At 46.4% G+C, this 13278-nt stretch overlaps 1 protein-coding gene across 50 annotated transcripts in view; it reads right to left on the reverse strand.

Moving 5' to 3' along the window:
* Positions 1 to 10784, reverse strand: part of LOC118378326 (sorting nexin-27-like) — a 60956-nt gene extending 50172 nt beyond the window's left edge. For 49 of the 50 annotated variants that reach the window (XR_008130542.1, XR_008130538.1, XR_008130521.1 and 46 more), the window contains exons 1-3: positions 10328 to 10783; positions 5014 to 5245; positions 4419 to 4611 (exon numbers count right to left, since the gene is read on the reverse strand). Coding sequence is in view for 2 of the 50 variants with exons in the window: in XM_052515138.1 (XP_052371098.1) it covers positions 4419 to 4611; positions 5014 to 5245; positions 10328 to 10653 (751 nt within the window). In the remaining 48 variants the exon portion in view is untranslated. Of the gene's footprint in view, positions 1 to 4418; positions 4612 to 5013; positions 5246 to 10327 lie in introns of all 50 variants that reach the window. The other variant, XM_052515139.1, reaches the window with a different exon arrangement.
* Between the last annotated feature and the right edge of the window lie 2494 nt (positions 10785 to 13278).

Raw genomic sequence — 13278 nt, forward strand, 5'->3', positions numbered from 1 at the left:
CTGACCATCTCTACCTCCTCTCTAAGACACTCCCATGAGTTCCTCTATGAGTAGCCTGTTATCCTGACCATCTCTACCTCCTCTCTAAGACACTCCCATGAGTTCCTCTATGAGTAGCCTGTTATCCTGACCATCTCTACCTCCTCTCTAAGACACTCCCATGAGTTCCTCTATGAGTAGCCTGTTATCCTGACCATCTCTACCTCCTCTCTAAGACACTCCCATGAGTTCCTCTATGAGTAGCCTGTTATCCTGACCATCTCTACCTCCTCTCTAAGACACTCCCATTAGTTCCTCTATGAGTAGCCTGTTATCCTGACCATCTCTACCTCCTCTCTAAGACACTCCCATAAGTTCCTCTATGAGTAGCCTGTTATCCTGACCATCTCTACCTCCTCTCTAAGACACTCCCATGAGTTCTTCTATGAGTAGCCTGTTATCCTGACCATCTCTACCTCCTCTCTAAGACACTCCCATGAGTTCCTCTATGAGTAGCCTGTTATCCTGACCATCTCTACCTCCTCTCTAAGACACTCCCATGAGTTCCTCTATGAGTAGCCTGTTATCCTGACCATCTCTACCTCCTCTCTAAGACACTCCCATGAGTTCCTCTATGAGTAGCCTGTTATCCTGACCATCTCTACCTCCTCTCTAAGACACTCCCATGAGTTCCTCTATGAGTAGCCTGTTATCCTGACCATCTCTACCTCCTCTCTAAGACACTCCCATGAGTTCCTCTATGAGTAGCCTGTTATCCTGACCATCTCTACCTCCTCTCTAAGACACTCCCATGAGTTCCTCTATGAGTAGCCTGTTATCCTGACCATCTCTACCTCCTCTCTAAGACACTCCCATTAGTTCCTCTATGAGTAGCCTGTTATCCTGACCATCTCTACCTCCTCTCTAAGACACTCCCATGAGTTCCTCTCTTAGTAGCCTGTTATCCTGACCATCTCTACCTCCTCTCTAAGACACTCCCATGAGTTCCTCTCTTAGTAGCCTGTAATCCTGACCATCTCTACGTCCTCTCTAAGACACTCCCATGAGTTCCTCTATGAGTAGCCTGTAATCCTGACCATCTCTACCTCCTCTCTAAGACACTCCCATGAGTTCCTCTCTTAGTAGCCTGTTATCCTGACCATCTCTACCTCCTCTCTAAGACACTCCCATTAGTTCCTCTATGAGTAGCCTGTTATCCTGACCATCTCTACCTCCTCTCTAAGACACTCCCATGAGTTCCTCTCTTAGTAGCCTGTAATCCTGACCATCTCTACCTCCTCTCTAAGACACTCCCATGAGTTCCTCTCTTAGTAGCCTGTTATCCTGACCATCTCTACCTCCTCTCTAAGACACTCCCATGAGTTCCTCTCTTAGTAGCCTGTAATCCTGACCATCTCTACGTCCTCTCTAAGACACTCCCATGAGTTCCTCTATGAGTAGCCTGTAATCCTGACCATCTCTACCTCCTCTCTAAGACACTCCCATGAGTTCCTCTCTTAGTAGCCTGTTATCCTGACCATCTCTACCTCCTCTCTAAGACACTCCCATTAGTTCCTCTATGAGTAGCCTGTTATCCTGACCATCTCTACCTCCTCTCTAAGACACTCCCATGAGTTCCTCTCTTAGTAGCCTGTAATCCTGACCATCTCTACCTCCTCTCTAAGACACTCCCATGAGTTCCTCTATGAGTAGCCTGTTATCCTGACCATCTCTACCTCCTCTCTAAGACACTCCCATTAGTTCCTCTATGAGTAGCCTGTTATCCTGACCATCTCTACCTCCTCTCTAAGACACTCCCATGAGTTCCTCTATGAGTAGCCTGTTATCCTGACCATCTCTACCTCCTCTCTAAGACACTCCCATGAGTTCCTCTATGAGTAGCCTGTTATCCTGACCATCTCTACCTCCTCTCTAAGACACTCCCATGAGTTCCTCTCTTAGTAGCCTGTTATCCTGACCATCTCTACCTCCTCTCTAAGACACTCCCATTAGTTCCTCTATGAGTAGCCTGTTATCCTGACCATCTCTACCTCCTCTCTAAGACACTCCCATGAGTTCCTCTCTTAGTAGCCTGTAATCCTGACCATCTCTACCTCCTCTCTAAGACACTCCCATGAGTTCCTCTCAGTAGCCTGTAATCCTGACCATCTCTACCTCCTCTCTAAGGCACTCCCATGAGTTCCTCTATGAGTAGCCTGTTATCCTGACCATCTCTACCTCCTCTCTAACACTCCCATGAGTTCCTCTATGAGTAGCCTGTTATCCTGACCATCTCTACCTCCTCTCTAAGACACTCCCATGAGTTCCTCTCTTAGTAGCCTGTTATCCTGACCATCTCTACCTCCTCTCTAAGACACTCCCATGAGTTCCTCTCTTAGTAGCCTGTAATCCTGACCATCTCTACCTCCTCTCTAAGACACTCCCATGAGTTCCTCTATGAGTAGCCTGTTATCCTGACCATCTCTACCTCCTCTCTAAGACACTCCCATGAGTTCCTCTATGAGTAGCCTGTTATCCTGACCATCTCTACCTCCTCTCTAAGACACTCCCATTAGTTCCTCTATGAGTAGCCTGTAATCCTGACCATCTCTACCTCCTCTCTAAGACACTCCCATGAGTTCCTCTCTTAGTAGCCTGTAATCCTGACCATCTCTACCTCCTCTCTAAGACACTCCCATGAGTTCCTCTCTTAGTAGCCTGTTATCCTGACCATCTCTACCTCCTCTCTAAGACACTCCCATTAGTTCCTCTATGAGTAGCCTGTTATCCTGACCATCTCTACCTCCTCTCTAAGACACTCCCATGAGTTCCTCTCTTAGTAGCCTGTTATCCTGACCATCTCTACCTCCTCTCTAAGACACTCCCATGAGTTCCTCTCTTAGTAGCCTGTAATCCTGACCATCTCTACCTCCTCTCTAAGACACTCCCATGAGTTCCTCTATGAGTAGCCTGTTATCCTGACCATCTCTACCTCCTCTCTAACACTCCCATGAGCCTCTCTTAGTAGCCTGTTATCCTGACCATCTCTACCTCCTCTCTAAGACACTCCCATGAGCCTCTCTTAGTAGCCTGTTATCCTGACCATCTCTACCTCCTCTCTAAGACACTCCCATGAGCCTCTCTTAGTAGCCTGTAATCCTGACCATCTCTACCTCCTCTCTAAGACACTCCCATGAGTTCCTCTATGAGTAGCCTGTTATCCTGACCATCTCTACCTCCTCTCTAAGACACTCCCATGAGTTCCTCTATGAGTAGCCTGTTATCCTGACCATCTCTACCTCCTCTCTAAGACACTCCCATGAGTTCCTCTATGAGTAGCCTGTTATCCTGACCATCTCTACCTCCTCTCTAAGACACTCCCATTAGTTCCTCTATGAGTAGCCTGTTATCCTGACCATCTCTACCTCCTCTCTAAGACACTCCCATAAGTTCCTCTATGAGTAGCCTGTTATCCTGACCATCTCTACCTCCTCTCTAAGACACTCCCATGAGTTCCTCTATGAGTAGCCTGTTATCCTGACCATCTCTACCTCCTCTCTAAGACACTCCCATGAGTTCCTCTATGAGTAGCCTGTTATCCTGACCATCTCTACCTCCTCTCTAAGACACTCCCATGAGTTCCTCTATGAGTAGCCTGTTATCCTGACCATCTCTACCTCCTCTCTAAGACACTCCCATGAGTTCCTCTATGAGTAGCCTGTTATCCTGACCATCTCTACCTCCTCTCTAAGACACTCCCATTAGTTCCTCTATGAGTAGCCTGTTATCCTGACCATCTCTACCTCCTCTCTAAGACACTCCCATAAGTTCCTCTATGAGTAGCCTGTTATCCTGACCATCTCTACCTCCTCTCTAAGACACTCCCATGAGTTCCTCTATGAGTAGCCTGTTATCCTGACCATCTCTACCTCCTCTCTAAGACACTCCCATGAGTTCCTCTATGAGTAGCCTGTTATCCTGACCATCTCTACCTCCTCTCTAAGACACTCCCATGAGTTCCTCTATGAGTAGCCTGTTATCCTGACCATCTCTACCTCCTCTCTAAGACACTCCCATGAGTTCCTCTATGAGTAGCCTGTTATCCTGACCATCTCTACCTCCTCTCTAAGACACTCCCATGAGTTCCTCTATGAGTAGCCTGTTATCCTGACCATCTCTACCTCCTCTCTAAGACACTCCCATGAGTTCCTCTATGAGTAGCCTGTTATCCTGACCATCTCTACCTCCTCTCTAAGACACTCCCATGAGTTCCTCTATGAGTAGCCTGTTATCCTCCTCTCCAATCCTTTCCTTTTCACATGTCTTCTTCTTCCTCCATTCATGTATTACATCAACTTCCACCTTCTTCCAGTTATCCCTCCATCACCTTTCCAAATGGTTTTTGCTCCATATTTCTCTGGCCTTTCCCTCCCTCTCACCTTTCTCCAGGTATTCCTCCAGTCCCCTGCGTCTAGCGTCTAGTTGTTGTTCAGACAGGGAAAAAGGCCATTTGCCAGGTATTTTGGGGAAGGTGTAGTTGGCAAACTCTCTCTTCAGGTTCTGGTTGAGGATAGCAAACTCCCTGTACCTCTTAGAGCACAGCTGTCTGCCTGCCATGTACACATTATACACCTGCAAACAGAGACACACAGTTCAAATATACTTTAGGTATTTTTATTTCATTTAACTAGGCAAGTCAGTTAAGATCAAATTCTTATTTACAATGACGGCCTAGGAACAGTGGGTTAACTGCCTTGTTCAGGGGCAGAACAACAGATTTTTACCTTCAGCTCGGGGATTCGATCATGCAACCTTTTGGTTTACTGGCCCAACGCTCTAACCACTAGGCTACCTGCGGCAATACCTACATGTTATGTACATCTTTCCTCAGTCATTTTATCTCTCCCTCCCTCTCTCTCCTGGTTGCGTTCAGTGTATTTGCATGTTGGGACAGATGAGGACAGGTTATTCGCACCACTCCTTCCCTCTCTCCAACCCCCCTTCCTTTCTTTCTCCTTCCTTCAATCTACTCACCACAAACCTCTCCTGGTTGAGTTCAGCGTGTTTGTATGTGGGGACGGAGATGGGGACGGCCTGTTTGTCACTGTAGTCGTAGCAGGACTGGGCTGAGCCGTCGTCTCCAGGGTCCAGACAGTCAGCCTCCTGGGGAGGTACAGACAGCACGGCCAGCATCAGCTCCCTCTCCCCCGCACGGATCAGATCCACCACCTGCTTATGGGTCGCCCCCTCCACGTTCACACTATTACTGAGAGGAGAGATGGAGAGAGAGAGACAGATGAAGGGAGGTAGAGATTGAATATTCATTCGTAATTGGGCTAGGGTATACCGAGTCATCATTGTAAATGAGCAGCAGCACTCATACATAATTACAAACTAGCATTGGTTCTTTCTGCCTAAAATGAATTGTGTTGTTGACGTTTCTTGCTGCCTAGTCAGTGTCTGTCTGGGTGTGAATGGACAAACCCTCTTGTATAACAGTGATCATCCTATATTAAGTGCCAGTCTGTGTGTGTCTGGGTGTGAATGGACGAACCCTCTTGTATAACAGTGAACATCCTATATTAAGTACCAGTCAGTGTCTGTCTGGGTGTGAATGGACAAACCCTCTTGTATAACAGTGATCATCCTATATTAAGTACCAGTCAGTGTCTGTCTGGGTGTGAATGGACAAACCCTCTTGTATAACAGTGATCATCCTATATTAAGTGCCAGTCTGTGTGTGTCTGGGTGTGAATGGACAAACCCTCTTGTATAACAGTGATCATCCTATATTAAGTGCCAGTCTGTGTGTGTCTGGGTGTGAATGGACAAACCCTCTTGTATAACAGTGATCATCCTATATTAAGTACCAGTCAGTGTCTGTCTGGGTGTGAATGGACAAACCCTCTTGTATAACAGTGATCATCCTATATTAAGTGCCAGTCAGTGTCTGTCTGGGTGTGAATGGACAAACCCTCTTGTATAACAGTGATCATCATATATTAAGGGTCAGCCAGTAGACATCATGATAAGGCTGTCAGCAAGTCTAATGTTCACCCCAGCTGGAACTCTGACGTCCCCCATGGCAACGGGTCAGAGCATGAGCTAGTAAGATGGACTTGTGACCTCTGCAGGGACTCTGTGTGTGTGTGTGTGTGTGTGTGTGTGTGTGTGTGTGTGTTAGAGGTCGACCGATTATGATTTTTCAACGCCGATACCGATTATTGGAGGACCAAAAAAGCTGATAACGATTAAATAGGCCGATTTTTTTATTTTTTCAATTTGTAATAATGACAATTACAACAATACTGAATTAACACTTATTTTAACTTAATATAAAACACCAATAAAATCAATTTAGCCTCAAATAAATAATGAAACATGTTCAATTTGGTTTAAATAATGCAAAAACAAATTGTTGGAGAAGAAAGTAATATGTGCCATGTAAAAATGTGTGCCATGTAAAATATGTGCCATGTAAAAAAGCTAACGTTTAAGTTCCTTGCTCAGAACATGAGAGCACATGAAAGTTGGTAGTTCCTTTTAACATGAGACTTCAATATTCCAAGGTAAGAGGTTTTAGGTTGTAGTTAATATAGTATTTATAGGACTATTTCTCTCTCTACCATTTGTATTTCATATACCTTTGACTATTGGATGTTCTTATAGGCACTATAGTATTGCCAGTGTAACAGTATAGCTTCCACCCCCCTCCTCGCCCCTACCTGGGCTCGAACCAGGAACACGTGGACAACAGCCACACTCAAAGCATTGTTACCCATCTCTCCACAAAAGCAAAGGCCCTTGCAGCGCAATGGGAATAACTAATCCAAATCTAAAAGCGAGTGACGTTTGAAACAGTATTAGCGCACACCCAGCTAACTAGCTAGCCATTTCACATTGGTTACACCAGCCATTAGGCTGCCATTAGGCTTGAAGTCATAAACAGTGCTGTGCTTGCGAAGAGCTGCTGGCAAAACGCACGAAAGTGCTGTTTAAATGAATGATTACGGGCCTGCTGCTGCTCAGTCAGACTGCTCTATCAAATCAGACTTAATTATAACATAATAACACACAGAAATACAAACCTTTGGTCATTAATATGATCAAATCTGGAAACTATAATTTCGAAAACAAAACGTTTATTATTTCAGTGAAATACTGAACCATTCGGTATTTTATCTAATGGGTGGCATCCAAGTCTAAATATTCTTGTTACATTGCACAACCTTAAATGCATGTCATAATTACATACAATTCTGGCAAATTAGTTTGCAATGAGCCAGGCAGCCCAAACTGTTGCATATACCCTGACTCTGCGTGCAATGAACACAAGAGAAATGAACTGACACAATTTCACCTGGTTAATATTGCCTGCTAAAATGGATTAGTAGTTCTAACTAGTGATTATGATTGATTGTTTTTTATAAGATAAATTTACTGCTAGCTAGCAATTTACCTTGGCTTCTACTACATTTGCGTAACAGGCAGGCTACTCGTGGAGTGCAATGGTTAGAGCGTTGGACTAGTTAACTGTGCGGTTGCAAGATTGGATCCCCTGAGCTGACAAGGTGAAAATCTGTCGTTCTGCCCCTGAACAAGGCAGTTAACCAACTGTTCCTAGGCCGCCATTGAAAATAAGAATGTGTTCTTAACTGACTTGCCTAGTTAAATAAAAGGTATATTTTTTTGACAAAAATTTTATAAAAATAATAATGGGAAATCGGCACCCAAATATACAGATTTCAGATTGTTATGAAAACTTGAAATCGGCCCTAATTAATCGGCCATTCAGATTAATTTGTCGACCTCTAGTGTGTGAGTGAGTGAGTGAGTGAGTGCCACTCAGATGGCAGCGTGTCAGGGCATGAGACTGTGTGTGTGTGTGTAAGCAGGAGGAGTGCTGACGTCTGCACTGCAGCAGCCTATAGTAAATATTACAGTTACCAACTATAGTTAGGCTCACAGTTCACACAGTAGAAACTATTGATACAGAAGAACCCAATCCTACCTTCAGGATACACATGATGTCAACGTGATATTTCTGTGTAAGTTCACAGGAAAATAAATGATAAAGTAGCCCTTTACCTAGTAAACCCAGGCTAACTATCATGTTACATCAGTGACAGAGGAACAGAAAGCAGGCCAAAGATTACAGCATCAACACACAACACTGCCAGACAGACCACCTGCAGTGGAGACGCTCCACAAGCACTGCAGTTAACACTGAGGAAGACACTGGGGTCATAAAACAAACAGACAATGACAGAGATACACACACTCCAATGTTTCATCAAGGAAACTGACAGTGTGCGCACAGCCGGCACAACTCCTAATCAGTGCGTGTGGGTAGAGAACACAGTAGGTCCATTCTGTCATCTGTGGGCCTGTGTGTGTTATGCGTCCCAACATGTTGATCATTACATGTATCCCTTACAGGTGTCAAAAAACCCAGACTCATTTCCTTTAATCACTAGTCTCTCGGCTGGCTAATGTTTAACTGAAAGCAGCTGAGGTAGTAATACACGCACAGACATACAGAGACAGACTGGACCGAGACAAACACACACACACACACACACACACACAGAAAGACAGAGACAGACTGGACCGAGACAAACACACACACACACACACACAGAAAGACAGAGACAGACTGGACCGAGACAAACACACACAGAAAGACAGAGACAGACTGGACCGAGACAAACACACACACAGAAAGGGACTCTGGGACTGTGTGTGTGTGTTCTCTCTGGGACTGTGTGTGTGTGTTCTCTCTGGGACTGTGTGTGTGTGTGTTCTCTCTGGGACTGTGTGTGTGTGTTCTCTCTGGGACTGTGTGTGTGTGTTCTCTCTGGGACTGTGTGTGTTCTCTCTGGGACTGTGTGTTCTCTCTGGGACTGTGTGTGTGTGTTCTCTCTGGGACTGTGTGTGTGTGTTCTCTCTGGGACTGTGTGTGTGTTTGTGTGTTCTCTCTGGGACTGTGTGTGTGTTCTCTCTGGGACTGTGTGTTTGTTTGTGTGTTCTCTCTGGGACTGTGTGTGTGTTTGTGTGTTCTCTCTGGGACTGTGTTACTGAGGAGTGTGTATTTTGGAGAGCAGTGGAGATGCTCTACAAGCACTGCAGCGAACACTGAGGGACTGCTGTGTGTGAGCATATGGAGCACATGGGCAGGTGTCTCTCCCTGGCATAGATAATTGTGTTGCTCAAGACACACACACGCACAATGGGCGTGAAACCACCCGTGCACGCACACCAATATTGAAGTCAACAAACTGCCAAGCTACTGCACGGCACCCAATCATACAGCAGCAAACGGTGAGCCAACGAATCAAAACAGAGAATTACTGATAGCACATCCAATCAGATGAGCCCTATGTATCCCGTATCCAGCAACCCCCCTCGCTCACACACACACAGGTACTGATGCTGAGCTGTATGCTGCCTACTCCTTGCCATGGCAACAGAACCTAACATCACCAAGCTAGCTACCCCTGTGCATACTAAACCTGTCGCAAAGACCAGACAGACACACTGCACTCTATATATTGCAGCATCCGCATCCAGACACAGATGGCATACTATAGCTATTGTTGATCTATTACAATTAGGAAATGTTAAGTCCCAATTTAATTGAGACGAGATAGAAAGCATTTGGGCACACTATTAAAATACCTATTATCATCATCAAGGCAAGTAGGTAAAAATAGTAGCCGACTATTAATGTGCACACGCATTGAATGGCCATTTTTCCATCATCTGGTTCTGTTGTTAATAAGAATGACAGATGCTGTTTTTCTGGTAACGTGATGTGTAGGGAAGGAAGGAACCTGTGTGTGTGCTGGTGTTAATATAGTTAGCTTGTATCCAAGTTCAGAGAGTCAGTGTGACTGGAATTCGTAATGATCACACGCTCTCACACACAGACCAGACAGTCTTTTCATTGGGATGAACCGGCTCTTCTGCCCTGGACACTCCCGATAAGACTGGCACAAGCACAGACTGATGCATGAGTTAGCAAGGCTTTGTTAACCTAGTCTCCAGATCAAGTGAAACATGTCATTTAACGTTGCTTGCTATGATCGTTTATGGCGTTGCACTGAGCCGAGGACAACAACTTGTGAATTATGGAGTTAACGTTAGCTAGCGAGCTTAAATTTGGATCAGCAGAACACGTTTGTTTCACGAACCAACTGCAGTGCAGAGGAGCTGACATGACAATTAGCGTCCTTTTTAACTTTGCTGTGGTCTGTTTGTTTTGCCCTGCCTTGACCAAATATCTACCATTGAGCTAGCTTACGCATGTAGTTAGCAGCTACCAGATAGCAAGCTAACTCTTACTTACACTTCCAGAATCCGGTCCCCTTTCGAGATACCGGCTCTGTCCGCTGCACCTCCCGGTAAAACAGCACTAACATGCTGTAGCGGGGCATACAATTCCCCGTTGATGCTCCGTAGTTGTCCTCCTTCGCTAACCTGTCCCCGGACATTGAAGCCATATCCCGAGTCAGACTTGACTATCCGCACCAGTCGCGGGCCTGACGTAACGGTAGTCACCGTTTGGCAACTGCCGGTGCCCTGCGTTGGGCTGACACCGGAGCAGTTACGAGAGGGTGGCTGAACTAACGGAGGTGCCACCGAATTAATTCCCTCTCCCTCGATCTCTGCCATTTTCCGTCAGCCTGTTTCCCCTTATCCACTTTGAGTCTCCCACACTTCAAGGTAGCTCTCCTAGTTATCTAGCTAGCTTGCTAGAAACGATGGAGAGAGGAGGAGCGACCAAGTCACGAAAACCGATTTGACTCGAGAGACTGCCCTCCCTGGAACCCGCCCATCGTCTGGTTAGAGTGGGTCTCGACTGCGCATCCGCAACATCAAGATGCTGGGCTCGTTTGAGTGGATACATTTTCTCAAGTCGATGGTCACTATGGGATCAATATCATGCCAAATGTATTGTGAACTACCAGCATGCATTTTGTATTCGTGTATCATGATCTATACAAATAAGTACCAATCCACAAATGTAAATCACTTTCCACAAATGTAAATTGCTATCCACAAATACAATCACTATCCACAATTGATTTGTAAATCGATATATTGCATTAGAATTTGTTTGATATCTGCAGATAATTTCCAAGGGTCTTAAGTAAAATAACCGCCATAAAGACTACAAGTTTTCAAGCGTAGAAAAAAAGTTATCATGCGTAGAAAGCGATTTGTAGTCTTAGAAAAAAAAATTGTACCCATAATAAGCGAATTCTTTAAATCGCTGGCAGCCTCTCATTCGGTCATGTTGATGGCTGCCTTTCAACGCTGCAGAAATTACACTATGGTAAACGTAATATGTTAACCATATATGTAGCCATAGCATGTCCAATGTAAATAATCAAAACCCCACCCCTAGATTACTCTATATATGCAACTCTATTGCGGTGTACACCCGTTCCTCACCCAAATAGTTGAATTAGCTGGCCAGTGTGATAGCACCACTAAATGTGAAGGATATGTATGGGATCAATATCATGCCAAAAGTATTGTGAACTCACAGCATGCATTTTGTATTCGTGTATCACGATCTGTACTAATAAGTACCAATCCACAAATGTAAATCACCAATCCACAAATGTAAAACATGTATTTTATTTCACCTTTATTTAAACAGGTAGGCCAGTTGAGAACAAGTTCTCATTTACAACTGCGACCTGGCCAAGATAAAGCAAAGCAGTGCGACAAAAACACAGAGTTACACATGGGATAAACAAACGTACAGTCAATAACACAATAGAAAAATCTGTATACAGTGTGTGCAAATGCAGTAAGGAGGTAGGGCAATAAATAGGCCAATATGTCACGGGATTCCTCTGTTGAAGGAGAGGCGGACCAAAATGCAGCGTGGTTATTGTGATACATCTTTAATGAAGATGATAAATGAACAATATACAAAACAAGAAATGTGAAAAACCGAAAACAGCCCTATCTGGTGTAACAAATACAAAGACAGGAACAATCACCCACAAACCCCAACACCAAACAGGCTACCTAAATATGGTTCCCAATCAGAGACAATAACTAACACCTGCCTCTGATTGAGAACCATATCAGGCCAAACACAGAAACAGACAAACTAGACACACAACATAGAATGCCCACTCAGATCACACCCTGACCAAACAAAACATAGAAACATACAAAGCAAACTATGGTCAGGGTGTGACAGTACCCCCCCCCACTTCACCATAGTCTTAGTCCACCACATTGTCCGCTTCCGTGGCCTCCTAATCACGGCGACCCTTCTATAAATGACCCCACTGGACTGAGGGGCAGCTCGGGACAGAGGGGCAGCTCCGTACTGGCTGACGACTCTGGCAGATCCTGGCTGACTGGCGGCTCTGGCAGATCCTGGCTGACTGGTGGCACTGGCAGATCCTGGCGGCACAGGCGGATTCTGGCTGACTGGCGGATCCTGGCTGACTGGCGGCACTGGCGGATCCTGGCTGACTGGCAGCACTGACTGCTTCATGCTGACTGGCCGCTCTGGCTGTTCCATGCAGACTGACGGCTCTGGCTGCTCCATGCAAACTGGCGGCTCTGGCTGCTCCATGCAGACTGGCGGCTCTGGCTGCTCCATGCAGACTGGCGGCTCTGGCTGCTCCATGCAGACTGGCGGCTCTGGCTGCTCCATGCAGACTGGCGGCTCTGGCTGCTCCATGCAGACTGGCGGCTCTGGCTGCTCCATGCAGACTGGCAGCTCTGGCAGCTCCTTGCAGACTGGTAGCTCTGGCAGCTCCTTGCAGACTGGCAGCTCTGGCAGCTCCTTGCAGACTGGCAGCTCCTTGCAGACTGGCAGCGCTGGACAGGCGGGAGACTCCGGCAGCGCTGGCAAGGAGGAAGGCTCCGGCAGCGCTGGACAGGCGGGAGACTCCGGCAGCGCTGGAGAGGAGGAAGGCTCCGGCAGCACTGGACAGGCGGGAGCACCTGTAGGGATGAGATGGAGAGACAGCCTGGTGCGGGGGGCTGCCACCGGAGGGCTGGTGCGTGGAGGTGGTACCGTATAGACCGGACCGTGCAGGCGCACTGGAGCTCTTGAGCACCGAGCCTGCCCAACCTTACCTGGTTGAATGCTCCCGGTCGTCCTGCCAGTGCGGCGAGGTGGAATAGCCCGCCCTGGGCTATGCAGGCGAACCGGGTACACCATGCGCAAGGCTGGTGCCATGTAAGCCGACCCAAGGAGACGCACTGGAGACCAGATGCGGAGAGCCGGCTTCATGGCACTTGGCTCGATGCCCACTCTAG

The sequence above is a fragment of the Oncorhynchus keta genome, unplaced genomic scaffold (genome assembly GCF_023373465.1).
Source record: "Oncorhynchus keta strain PuntledgeMale-10-30-2019 unplaced genomic scaffold, Oket_V2 Un_scaffold_2149_pilon_pilon, whole genome shotgun sequence".
Classification (NCBI taxonomy): domain Eukaryota; kingdom Metazoa; phylum Chordata; class Actinopteri; order Salmoniformes; family Salmonidae; genus Oncorhynchus; species Oncorhynchus keta.